General features: G+C 47.3%; 1 protein-coding gene across 5 annotated transcripts in view; it reads left to right on the top strand.

Annotated features, from left to right (window-relative positions):
• LOC117747712 (regulator of G-protein signaling 12-like) overlaps nt 1-14,049 on the top strand; it is a 31,611-nt gene that overhangs the window by 491 nt on the left and 17,071 nt on the right. For 3 of the 5 annotated variants that reach the window (XM_034557125.1, XM_034557126.1, XM_034557127.1), the window contains exons 2-3: nt 674-2,559; nt 4,189-4,281. In XM_034557125.1, coding sequence (XP_034413016.1) covers nt 757-2,559; nt 4,189-4,281 — 1,896 coding nt within the window. In that variant the 5' untranslated portion in view covers nt 674-756. Of the gene's footprint in view, nt 1-673; nt 2,560-4,188; nt 4,282-7,374; nt 7,752-12,894; nt 13,012-14,049 lie in introns of those variants that run through there. The other 2 variants (XM_034557130.1, XM_034557129.1) reach the window with 2 other exon arrangements.

Genomic DNA, 14,049 nt, shown 5'->3' with positions numbered 1-14,049 from the left:
GTGCTGGGCCATGAAAGCTGTCTGTGCCTTATCTCTGACAGATAATTGCTTAAAAAAGATGGATGTCAGTCTTGGTTTATAGTTTACTTTAGTACGAGTGAGAAAGAGCTGGAGCAACACCCTGCCCTTAATGTGTAAAGTGTATTTGTAATTCTTTTTTCTTTTTTTATTCATGTATAACATTTTTATTTAAACACAACCTCGTTATTATACTGTATGATCTGGAGCTGAAACAGTTAATTGGTTAGGTCGAGGTCATCACCAGTTAATGAATGAGTTACAATGTTGATGATAGTTGAAGTACAACTTAACCTGTCACAGCCTCTCAGAAGTGGACATTCTCTTTTATATCGCCTCAAATGGCTGTAAACTAAATAGCGTTGTTGTTTAGACACACAATATTGGGAAACTGTGTTTTTTTTCCACAATTTCACAAAGACCAAACTCAACTCATTGCCAAGGAATTTGGCAGATAAGAGATAATGAAAATAAGTGCTGGAGCCCTAGTGTAACGCTTCAAATGAGTAGTTCACCACGTGTCTCTGGTGATAGCTGGTGAGCAACTGAATTATTGTCTGATCCTGTGTGATAATACTTCTGTTCTCTTTTTTTTCGGGGGGTATAATTTGGCAAACAAACTGCTTTTAAAGTGTCCTGTTTTTTCCCCACTTAGGATGACAATAACACAATAGTGTTGGCAACCTGTAATTGCTTCAGTCCCCACACACTGGATCTCACAGCATCCCGACAAGAAAGATGAGGATCCAGGGGCAGCCTGAGGGCGCACGGCGGCGTCTGGATTTAAATGCGGTCGGTGAGCTGAGGGGCGTGGAGGTCACCCGTGGTCGAGCCGGATATGGTTTTACTATTTCGGGACAGAGGCCATGTCTGTTGAGCGGCATCCTGGAGGGAAGCCCTGCTGACCTGGTGGGACTCAAACAGGGGGATCACATAATGGCCATCGATGGCAACGACGTGTCCACTGCTTTGCACGAGACTGTGGTGCAGTTGATTGGCAGCTGCAAAGGAACCTTGCAGTTGGTGGTGCATGCTGCAAGCCGAATCATGGGGAACCCCATTCTTACTGATGCAAAATTTGGGATTGTCCCGAAAAGTGGTATTTTCAAAAAGGCGGGTGTTCTCCGCACTATCTCGCATGATTCAAGCAATTCCTCCTTTAACTCAAGTCCTGCTAGCAGCACCAAACAGAGGCCGGTGTCCGAGCCTGATATGTCGCAATGGTCCCAGTGGAGCGGACACCAGTGGAACTCTTTAGCTGAGCAGCGACGGGAGGAACCCTGCAGAGCCGGGGACCGAGACTCTGCGTTTACAGACACAGAAGAAGCTCATTCAGACTGGGCCATGTTCAACATGACCTTGGTGGTGGGCTATCTGAGCTCCACAGAGCTGATTTTAAATATTGCAGAATCAGATGAGGACTGTTTGAAAGCCATTCGGGAGCGAATCCGATTGTTGGGAACAGAGCAGAGTACCCACACTCTGGTGATGATGAAGATCATGTTTGACTGCATCCGACTTTGTGACGACGCAGGAGCTGTTTTGGCAGCGTTGCCTGCTGAGAACCTGGTTTTAGGGGCCGTGTGTGCTGAAGACCCACGTTTTTTATGCCTTGTCACTACTGCACATATAATCAATGGCCGTGTACCCGAGGATGGTCCTCTGCGGGCCTCCTGCCATGTTTTCTTCATCGACCCAGAGCTGGGAACTCACGAGGACCATATAGGCATTGCCGGACGCTTTGGCTTTGACTGCACTCCAGATCCAGATGCCTTGGGCTGCGTGGAATTCCCTCAGACTCCCCAAGATGTTCTTCACTTTGTCACAGTGCTGTACAGTGACATGGGGGCGGCTGTGGAGAGGCTTCGAGTTAAACTGGACATGGAGACTCAGCAGCAAGCCAAGGAGATCGGCAGCAGGGGAAAACAAGGCAGCGCCAGCAGCAATGGGGACAGTGGAATTGGAAATGCGTCCCCCCCTGAGGAGAGAGCGGACAGGGATTTCCCCTCTGCCGTCCAAAACCACCCTGGAGCCCACCTCCCCAGCTGTCCATGGGATTATCCCCGGGCTGAAGACCTCACCCCAATAAATCTCTCCAAGAGCGGGCAAAAACTGAATCCCGAGAACAGTGCCGGCACACATTCCCTTTCAGAGTCACTACCTGGCCCTGATTCTCTTCATAGCTTTTATGGAGGTCCTCCACCCAGGCTCGAGTTCCAGTTTAAGCCCCCACCGCCTCCCCTGCCTTTGAGTAAAAAAGCTAACTCCTTAGGAGACCCTCTCAGAGGTAGCCAAAGGTGGTTCTCAAAGCCAAAGTGGTCTAAGGCACTAAGCGGTGATCCTGTGCCCCCGGTGACCAACAACTGGTCCTCCAGCCTCGGTCTGAGCACCGGCACAAATAACCTGCCTCCCCCCATGAACCAGATCCCCTCAGACAGGTACTGCTCAGCAGAGGTCATGATGCTTCCCCCCCGACAGGAATGGACCAGAAGGTTTCTTGAACAAAGAGAGCAACAGCGGAAAGAATGCGGTACCAAAAATGTAAGTAGAAGACACTTTTTTTATTAAAATGTTTAGAAGCCTACAGTTAGATTGTGTGAAAAATGACAAATTCATTCCTATTTAATTTCTAGAGAAGGTAAAAACATTTAACCCATGGCTATTTTATCTTAAATCAAAACTTGATTTGTGTGTACTTTTTCGTACTGCTGAGACTTGTTTTTGCTCACTTAAACTGTATCCTTGCATATATTGTTTTTTTTAGCCATGTATAAATGAGAACTCCTTGGAAGCACAGTCATACTAAGACATCTGTTTCTGTACTTCGTTCAGGTTTAACACAGCGACACAGGAAGTATTAAATAATGAGGCGGAGTTGACTTTCCAGACACTGAGTGGCTGTTTGTAAGCCTGTTTTTGGTGGCACCTAAAATGAAATACAATACACCTTTTTCAGCAGTCAATTGGTGCAGAGTGTGAATTGAACTCAAGAAAGCACCTGTTTTAAGTCAATGATGTCATTACAACATGCCGAGAGAGGGATTTTCTTTTTAAATGTAACTGTCCTTTCTGCCCACAAGATGGCCCTGTGTATCCACACAGTCCCGTACGTGAGGAAATACATGATCTGTATGCAGAATCTCACAGTTTATTGAACTCTCTCAGCCAAGGGGATTAATGCAATCAGCCATTAGACATGTGAACATGCCGGTAGCTATAAAATAAAAATTCAGGTAATTTTGTCCAGGTAACCATACAGGGATCTCTTACTTCCCTCTATCTATTCCATAACATATTTACTCCAGCTTCTATTAAATTCCTCTTCTGTGATCATTTCCATTTCTTTTATCTCTGTTAGTTTCCAGATATTGGCAGATGGTGAATTTAACGTCCTGCCAATTCCGTGACATTAGTTTTGATGCGGCTACTAAGCGTGTTATTGCGTGTTCAAAATATATCGTTTCTGAACTGTCGTTGACACTATTTATTGGTGTGTTTTTTTTTGTGCCTTATTCAGGCAAAGCATTTAGCTGTGTTTATGAATCAGAAGCAGATTGTGTCGCGCATTAGATCAGAAAGGAGACAATCTTCCACAGGAAGCCTGCAAATTACAGGGTAGAGCCCATGTCATGCAATGGTAATTATCTGCAATTCTTCAACTCTCCATCAAACATTAGGCTCCGCCTCTCCAATCATAAGAACAGCGGTGGTTGGTGAAACTGCTTTATCCCTTCTAAAGTGATGAAAGGCAGAACACTAGGGTGGTTTTGTCTGGTCTCATATGGTGGTTTAGTTGGTGCTGTATCGTTACCTTGGAAACAGGGTTGTAGTAGTTCAGGTCCACTTCATGAGACCAATCTGCATGTTGTCAGACAGGACTGTGTGTCATTACCCCCATTATATATGAATACAGAAGCTCCGTAGAAAATCAGAGATTTCCAGAGCTTGTCACCCCTTATTGGTCATATTTGATAGTTCATCCAAGCCAGAAATGACAATACAATTGAATGTAAGGAAATTGATTTGAAATTAATTTCAGTCACTTAGTATTGTTGACTGACAAACGGTCTGTTAATTCACAATGAAATACAAAGATAATGGTGTTGAATATGCTGTCTATATTATTGTCCGTTGTGTCTTTGCTCATCTGTTACTCCTTTATTCTCACAGGGCTCCAGGTTTTGGGGTATGGGTGTTACGCGTTCCTCCAAGCGCCGCTCTTGCAAACGAATGAGCTTGGCACGATCACTGGATGACCTTGAGGTAGGTGACGCGCTTGAAATTTCTTTTTTTTTCTCTCTCATCTTTCATTTGATTTGAATCAGAACATTCATATATGTTCAGCTTTTATATTCTGCAAAAGTTTTTTTCAAAATGGAAAATCATCAGCGGTCTGCTACATTCACGTGGGCATTCAGTTGAACCCCCCCCCTTTCTCATGCTGCTCCACTTTTAGCTCTTTCTCAACCTTCCATTTCCGTTGCCTTGAACTCTGCGTTCGCTGTTCAACTAGTGGCACGGGCTGGCTCACAAAGTGGTCTTTGTGTGCACCAGAGGCGTGGTCCTGTTTGTTTGGCCTCGCTAATGAGCGCTGCTGCGCGGCGGAATATCGTGCTCACATTTTCTCATTTTGATGCCGCTAAAGGAACTCACTCGCATGAGTGCAATAGTCATGCACACTCATTCATATCCACAAGAATACACGCCAGCTGGGCCGTCCTACCTCTCGTAATTGCCCTGAAAGCACACGAGCGGACACAAAAACAAACCAAAGTGCGTTGTCTATATAGCAGGCACAGACTTACCTGCCGACCACACATATACTCATAGAAGCTCTCCTCAGACACACTTCTTTTTGTTAAATATGCATTTTAGTTTTGTTTCTTTGCTCAGAGTTGGCCAATATGCAGAGATCCCCTCACCATGTTTGTCGTGTGTTTAATTTGATTCAGTTGCTCTGGTCATGGTTTCTCAGCAGTTGCAAATTGGTTTGCATCTAAGAGCATAATTACTTCTGAGTTCACACATATCCCTACTGATGCAGCTGTTTGCTAAGCATTGTTAAAAGTTTTAAAAAACATATTTTTAAAGAACTGAGTAGCCATAATCACTTTCCTACTTTACGCTTTCTCATGTGGAACTATTTCTCACTGAACAAAACAACATTGTCTGGACAGAAAGCAGGATGCTTTCACACTTGTAGTATTGTGTTGATTTCTTCGTTACATAATGAGTTGTGCACAATGTAAAACGTGGACTTCACACACCTACTCTTTTAGGAGCTGCTACGACACCGACAGGGGGGTCTGTTATGTTTGTCTCGTATCAGCTCTCGCATGCAAAGCATTATGGGTAACATTACATGATCAAGCTCTGGCATGTTGGCTGCTGAACGAAAGGGATAAAACACAGCTGAGTGTGACTCATGCTGGTGCAGGTACTGTATATCACTGTGTTCTTTTTTTTGGGGGGGGCTACAAAAGACATCTTTTGAAGACAAATGTAAGAATGTTCATGTAAAAAAAATACAAAAATAATCCCTGAATAGAAATTTCCATTTCCACAATTGAAAACAGTCACTGTTCTGCAAACAGAGTTGTGTGCTGTTTGTTTGTGCACAAAGCCGTATCGACTGCAGTTGCTGGGAGTGAAGAGACGTAGACGTTCAATTTCCCCACAAAACAAACATGCCTCGATAAAGGTTGTCGCAATTTGTTTCTCAAAGAATCATAACCAACTGTGGAGAGTGCGCACAGTTTTCGCATATGTAACAATATAATGACAACGGTATCTCTCCCAAAAAAGTATCGATTTCAATTCTGTCCCGCGATGTCTGCAGACAAACACGCGGATGTTATACTAATCGGATTAGCCGATTTCTGGAGATGATGTCGCTCCACTTCCTGTGAGATGGCATAAAAGAAATCCGAGGGTTATGCGCTCGTGCCGCCGCCGGCTCAATAGGTATTCAGACTGCATCCAATCTTCAGGAACAGGTCATTTTACCCGGCGCAGTTTGAAGTCATGCTAGGCCACCATAGGGGAGGTTTTCACGGTTGTCGAAGGCTATTAGATCCTCACGCAGCACTTGCCCTAGGACTCTGGTTTCAAGGGCTGAGCTTCACCCCGGGGTTCATGGTCAGGGATCTGGTGGTGCACTTCTAAGAGCCCCTGCCACAGCAAACCGAAACCACTCCAATGGCATTACTAAGTGTGTCGTTAGAAAGGTCGAGCCACGCAAACGTTGGTGGTTTTACTTCAGCGACGGGTTTTGCTCTGAAGAGCCATTGCATCAGACGGGAGAGACGGCGAAGATGTTGACCTTGAATCACTCCTTGCCTCTATATATTCAGTGTGAAAGTATACGCACTCGAGGGGTTGGAATGGTTTCTGGTCTCTCTAACGTGTGTGTGTGTGTGTGTGTGTGTGTGTGTGTTGTTGTGAGGGATTTACCGAGGGACTGTTCTCACGGCAAGCTTCGCAAAGATACGTGATAAGCGCTCAGCCAGCGCATGCACCTGGACTCACAAGGACGCCGTGAGACTATTTTGGAGTTCACGATCGCCGCTCGGTGGGGGGGGGGAAAGACCCCTGCGGGTAACCCCAGTACGTGACCTCGCTGCCTGTTGCGGACGAGCCCGGAAACAATTTGGACGCGTGTGGCCACGTTGTGCGTCACAGTGGCTAGCACAGGAATGAGCAAATGTTCTTTTTTCTAACGACTGTGGCACGTAGGCTTTGCGACCCATGCACCAAGTCAGCTGCATTAATGTGGTCCCGTGCTTTTTGTTTTGGATTTGCGTCCTCCTGGTTCAGCGGAGGGGGGTTGGGGGTGGACGACGGTACAGCGCTGTGCTTCCTCCGAGTCGTCTTCCCATCTCGTGACGAAGGCTGCTTTTGATGCACGCTGAGCTTTCGTTGACACATCCCCTTATGTTGGGGCATGTCGAAGAATGTGCCGCTTTGTACCTCCCGGTCTCTTTTCCTACTAGGAGCTTGTCAAGAGCCCAGCTGCAAAGGCCGCCGTGCATCCCAGCACGCCACTCTGCCAATGCAAGCCAGTTTCTTACTCCGCGCCCCCGGGGTCACACTGCCTCTTGTCTCCTGAGGTGAAAACATCTGTTCATGTGACTTACGTCAAAGCGGGGTGTTTTATTCAGGCGAATGCCTGCTGGGAAAAAGTCTGTGCCACCTCTTCTCCTGCCCCGTGAGTGTGAAGTTTCTCCCCTCCTCTTAGGTGTGGAGACATTAGCAGCTCTTGTTTGCACGCCTGCGGGTAATGGGTCTTTCTTGTGGGCGTATAGCAAAGAACCAAGAGAAGGCATGAAGACACAGAGAGGGAAAGAGGAGGAATTTAAAGAGAAGAGAGAAAGGTAGGGAGATAGAGATAGGGAGAGAGAGAGAGAGAAAAAGAGGGAGAGGGCGGGAGGGAGAGAGAGAGAGAGAGGGAGGGAGCAGGCAGCAGTGGAAGTGAGAGGGAGCTTTTGAACTCCCAGTAGCTGTCAGGATTCCTCGGCTCTCCTGCACGCTCTCTCTCTCTCTCCCTCTCTCTCCTGCCCCCGGTTGAGCGCCGTCTCTCTGCACCGCAAACACCGCAAACACCGCACGCGCCGCCGCGGAGCACCCGGCGGATGGATCGGTCTCCACGCAGCGGGCGTGTGGAGCAGCGCTGAGGACGAGCCCGACGCACGCACACGGCGACATACATGGAGCAAACTTTGACTCTCAGCGCTGTAAGTCTTGCCAGGAAATCCCGGAGTCTGCGTGGATGTGTGGTTGTGTGTGTGTGTGTGTGTGTGTGTGTGTGTGTGTGTGTGTGTGTGTGTGTGTGTGTCTTCGCTTCTCCTCCGTCTCGCCGGCCGCGGCTCCGTCTTTGGGCTCGTTGGAGCTCCGGTTGCAGCCTGTTGAGCGGCATACAGTGGTTGGCTTGTGTGGTCCGTCGGAGGAATGTTTTGACCAGCGGCACGCACACACACACACACACACACACACGCACGCACACACGCACACACGCACACACGCACACACACGCACACTCTATATAGTGAAATGTGTCCGAGCATCTATATCGGGATGCGCGCTGACTTTAAATTAGACGCCTCACTAAAAGGTTGTTTTGTGAAGTGACCCCCCCTCCCCTCCGCCCCCCCAGATTGTACGGGCCGCTGAATGAAGTGTGTGCTTTGTTGAAGTGACCCGCTTTTTGTTGTTGCAGTCACTTTGGTGGCGTTGGGAGACGTTGGGTTCGGTGTGAGGGAAGCGGAGGTCAGGGGTCAGAGGTCAGAGGTCGGATCGAACTGAAGTCGTGCTTTCAATTCTGAGGGGATCGAACTTGAAATGGTTGCCTGTGGTTTGTTGCCTTGCCTGTGCAGGCATGTCCCCCGCTCTGATTCACCAGCCCTCTTAATCACTTTTCTCAAGAAGACGTCTCCATGGCTACCACGTGATCTTTGTGACTCATACAATATGTTTTATTCCAAGCATCCAAACCTATATTCCTCACAAGTCGAATCATGATTATTATTAATATTCCAGACGCTGCTAAATTTAGATGCCGCACTTCGTCACATGAATCCTTCCTTCTATTCTTGATGTTTTATGATTTGAGAAAGATGAGCAGGAAATGGCGTGTTCCTGGGGATTAGCTGCAGAGAGAGGCGGGGAGAACACGACACGCATCACTCGGCCGGCTCTGGAGTGTGGGTGGACGGTCGACGCTCAGGAAACGGGTCCTTAGGCTCGCGTTACCGAATGCAAAGACCAAGCAGCCCCACGTTTCCCCCGAATGTCTCCAGTGTGATTCCTTCTCTGCCTCTCTTCTCCCGCAAAAGGGTTTTTATTATTGCCATTACGTCTCTCTCCAAACCCACCGACTGGTGGAAAAACAGTATGTTAACACAACAGAACTTGAATAGAAGTTATTTAACTGTCCAGCTGCTCGGGGTTTGAATATGCAACAGCCAATAACCAGATGACCAGATGTGGCTGCGGTTGCTGAGTTTGCTGTTTGACCAAAACTGTGACCACGGAAAATACCCGCCGCCTCGGCATCTCTGGACGGAGACGCACTGCAGCTCCGTTTTGGGCCGTTGTCACACCAACGCTATGAGTTAACCGCACAAGCGCTTCATCATCCCGTGCTGATTGGCGATAGGAAAGAGTGAACCAGGACAGATGAATGTGGGACACAATTTCTTCTTGGGGGGTGATTCATTGTTTACCTTCCTCAATTTTACTATTATTATTTATCTGCGCCACTGAAGGTGAATCTACTGCCAAGGGTGTGGAGTTTACTCAACAAGGAACGGCTTTGAAAGGGCCAAAGTCTTGTATCACGTCCCTGGAAACAGTTTAGACATGTCTGGGGAACAGTGGGCCGCTCGTCGTGCTCAACTCTTTACATCACACCTGGAGCTCAGGTGACGCCACGGCGCTTTTGCTTCACGTCTGTCTTTTGAGGCATTGAGCAAGACGGCTCGTCTTGTTTGAACCCGGAGAGGATTGCGGGGAGGCTCGGAAACTGAGTGTATCTTTTTGGCCTTGTGTTGGCGCAGGTTGCCCCGTGGAACCAAGCTAAAACCATGTCTACTTTCCCACTGTGGAAGTCATAAACATGGATTGTTGGTGGCGGCCAACTTACTCTCCCCGCGATACTGTGATGTATTGGCTTGGCGCTCGACTTTGGAATTCTAAACACCAACTTTCCCTCGTGAACTATTCCTACAACATATTCATCCTGTGGTCCACGTCAAGAAATCTGTTTAGGTGGCTTGGTTATTGCATGACCTCACTGCTTTAGGTGGAGTAAACTGTGACACATTGTTCATACGTTGACCTCCACCGTGTGTCATGGCATTTCTAAAGGCAGTAGATAAAAAGGTTGCCTTGAAATGCAAATGGTGCAGCGCTGTGTGAGTTGTTTCAGCAAAAGATGACCAGCACATGTCGCACATATCGTAGAGTTTTTTAGCATTAATGTGCACTTGCCATCAAAATGCCATCCGACCGAGAGGGATGAACTCTTTTCCAGTGTCCCTCAACCAGCTCAGGTTCCCTGCATGACCAAAATGATTAACAGTGGGCTGGAAGTAAACACTTATGGCAGTCCTTTGGAGCATATAGCCTTGTGCACTTCCAGGAGGCAGATATTCATTTAAATCACCACACAACAAATGTACCCAAGCACCCAGACTTTTCAAAACACTGTGCGCTAGACTTTTGTGTCAGTTACTCTTGATGTAAAAAAAAATAAAATAAAAAAAGAACCTCACAGGACTAATTACAAGTGTCGGGTTTCAGGATGGAAAGTCCATTTCAGGTGTTTTTTTTTATGGAAGAGAAAGGGAGCCGTAACAGGGTGTGGTGGTATCTTATGCGGTTTACCCACCTCGAGCCCTCCAGGCTCATGTGAGCGCAGACGTTTCTGAATTTGAGATGGGAGGGGTCGTGGCCACTGGTTCCAGTTTCCCTCTCCGAAGTTATTCTATTAACTGTTTAGCAGTGCCTTGCAAATCAAATGTATTGTATTTGTTACTTCCATTTCCTCCAACCTAGCATTCATTTATGGCTACTCCAAACAATAACGTCATGTTTCCATGCATGCTTTTAGGCTTCACAGGGAAGCTTCTGGTAGAGCGAGCGGTGCCGTGAGCTGTACAGGTTCAGGACGAAGATCTCAAAATCAGAATTTACGTTGTCGTCATAAGTTGGGGGAAAAAACACATTCTGATGTCGGTTCAAGCGCCACGTTCCTGACGCAGTGAGAAGTAGGGCAGCGGAGGGGAAAAGGTAAACATCTTAAACCAGAGGAATGCTCGTACTCCCTGTCGGCAACACACACACACACACACACACACACACACACACGCACTCGCACACCGGCAGCACTGAACAAAATCATAGTAATGCCACTTTAATCCAGACGGGAGCAGAGCCGTACCCATCTGCCGTGGCTAACCGGTTAAAGTTGGGGAGCATCCGTAGATTACTGCTGACGAAGGGGATTAAGAGATGAAACGCGTCGCGGCGATGGCTTCTGTTTGCATGCACATCACTCGTGTCTTTAAAGACATCGAGAACAACCCATTTGTTGGCTGAGGAGATTACACTTAAAAGTCTGGACCGTTATGGCTCGACAACCGAGGGCCAGACACGTATTCACCCAGCATCTTTGTAAGGTTTGAGGGACGGTCTTTGTTAATGTATTGTATTTATAGAAAAAAATCTGAGCACTACATTTCTGTCAACGACTGAATATGTACCGGTGAGGTAATGGCAACCGTTTTGAATTGTAATTTTGCCATGCAAATCTTTTTTTTTTAAAATGTTTGGCAATAACACCGTTACACTTTGTCTAAAAATAAAAGCCGGAATGCCCAAATCACATGCTTTCCACTGCCCCCTGGTTTTTAGTGAAAATCTAATTAAGTTATTTCCCGGGAATATGTGACACCAAATTAGATCATAACTTAAGTAAAGTTGAATTACACCACTCGCATCGTTTCAAAATGATCAAATAGGAATTTCTCACATGAATATGCTGTTGTCGGAAGAGACTCAATCTATGGACATAATACAGATAGGAAATCTAAAGGGGACGCTAATTATGTTGATGTTGTTTACCATTCCTGTCCGCCGCGTATCGTTTAAGCATGCTGACCTCATCAGACCTTTGCTAATGTGATTGTGTGAGTGTCGGACAGACTCGCTGTGCCAAACAAGATGTTTCCACAGTGAACACACTGGATCCTCCTAAACCTCGGAAAATCAAACACCCGGTTGTCTGACTCCACTATCTTCACTGAGATACCGCCAGGGGTGTTTCATAATTCTCTCCCCAGACTCCTTGTTCGGTTGGGAACTAAATGTCTCCCCCGTCTTATCAGTCACCGCACCCTCGCCCCCGCTCTGCCTCGAAAAGGAAGTCGCCTCCATGTGAGGGTCTCTCCTGATGTTATTGTCAGGGAATAGTTCGTCGTCGGCCACAGATAGCAGGCCCAGATAGTTTTCCGTCTGCGCTCAAGATTGCCTGGCGGAGAACTTGACATTCAATTAGTTCGGTCTTGTGACAAGCAGCGCTCGTTTGTCGCTCTAAAGCCTGTCAAACGTTTTATGAATTGATTAAATTCAAGCGGAGGCTCAGAACTCACGTGGAACCTATTCACTTTGTGGCAGCTCTGAAGCAAGAGGTAGAAAAAAAACGCTTCTCCGGGGGGGCACGGACAGGCATTTTGGGGTTCGAAGAGTTCCAACATTGCTTCGCTCTTTGTTATGTGAGTGTAGATGGGCTCGCCTGGCTGCGGTGGACGCTCTGCCTCAGGGAGGTCAAAGGGCAAACCGGTGCCCTGTGACAGCGGCTAACTCGTGGCTGACTTTTTATTTCGATGAAACAAAATTCATCTGGTTTCCATTTAAACTGACTGGGTATTTCTTCTCTCTCTCTCTCTCTCTCTCTCTAAAGAGAGAGTGCCCCAACTGGAAACAGAAGAGGGGGAAGGCCACTGTGGTTTGGACATGGTGTTTGTGTGTGTGTGTGTGTGTGTGTGTGTGTGTGTGTGTGTGTGTGTGTGTGTGTGTGTGTGCGTGTGTGTGTGTGTGTGTTATAAAAAAGCGGTTAAGTTAATTCATTTGATTCCTTCATGCCACTGTGGCAGAGACTGAATGTATTGTCGGGCGCGTTGCCATGGCAACAGCTGTGGCGTACGGCATTCTTTCTTTCCTCCTTCTCAACCCTCTCCTCCTCCTCCTCCTCTTCCTCTCTCTTTCTGTCCAGTACCTTGTCAGATTTCTTCCTCTCCCTCCCTCCCTCCCTTTCTTCCTCTCTCTCTCTCTGACTTGTACAGACATGGTTTGCAGAGTTTTGGGTGGGGAATGTTCAGGTATGCGTTCGCACACACACACATAATTTGTCTGTGCGCTGCTTGTGTAGCAGACTAGGGAACAATGAGTCTCAAAAAGAGACTTTCCTTCAAGAGGACTTGGAACTTCAACACTGTAAGTAAACTGTGGTTTGCCCGCCGAGCCTCCTCTTCCTCCTCTGTATGAAGCCGGGAGACTCCTTTTGTTTCAGTCAGCTGCTTTTCTCATTAATCTCCCTCGTTGGTGCTTCTCTCAACCACTCAGAACAGCTGTTTGAAGCGGTTGGGACTTGCGGTTGTTTGTTTGTGGGATGCTAGAATCAGCCTTGACTTGTGTAAAAGTTTAGCAGGAGCTTTTAACATTATTTGTTTTTACCTGACTGGTGAAGTGCGGCGCAGGGTACATCTCAATCCAGTTTTTGAGGGAAGGAACATGCCTAAACAAGCCCAAAAGGTAATAGAAATCACTTTTAAAAGATCAGAAATAATAGACTTTGTGAGAGGTGGTAATGGGTGACGTTAGCATTTGTGTTAATGGAGCCTGTTTGACCGGTTAAAGTGTGCTTTTGTCGCGGCGGCTCACTTCAGAGATCACACATGAGTCTGTCTTGGTGGGATCTTCTATGTTCCTTCAGCATGTGGTGTCTCGGGGATGCCAGACTGTAAGGCGTGGGGGCTGTACCACACTAAAGCCAGGAGAGTATTTTCCCACTGGAGAGCCAAATCCGGCTCCGCTTGGAGCCAGGGTACTCGCCGGGACTGGAATTGGGATTTGGTCCATTTGGTTGATAACAGCCTCTAACGTGGACGGCTTTCAGAGGGATTCCAGCTGTGAAATGGGATCTCTGCAATTCAGCCGTATATGAACAGGATCAAAGCGGGTTCGAAGTACCGCTTAAGCACCCACGGCGGACCGGCTCGTCACCAGAGGTGTCGACAGAGGAAGGTGGACAAGAGGTGATGGTGTGCCTCCTTGCAGGGGACTTGTGGGCGAGGAAGCAATAACGAGGGGTGTGTGTGGTCTCACCCCGGCAGCCTCATTCATACACACATACAAACACCACCCCCTCGGCCAGGTGACGGTGTCAACTTTTACAACTGTGATGCTTGATCATGATGTCATTTTCTTTGCAAGTACTTGATCGAACCATACTTTTGACAATGCATTTATCTA

The sequence above is a fragment of the Cyclopterus lumpus genome, chromosome 18 (assembly GCF_009769545.1).
Source record: "Cyclopterus lumpus isolate fCycLum1 chromosome 18, fCycLum1.pri, whole genome shotgun sequence".
NCBI classification, from domain to species: domain Eukaryota; kingdom Metazoa; phylum Chordata; class Actinopteri; order Perciformes; family Cyclopteridae; genus Cyclopterus; species Cyclopterus lumpus.
The sequence above is the reverse complement of the archived record's forward strand: the minus strand, read 5'-3'. Positions and strand labels throughout refer to the sequence as shown.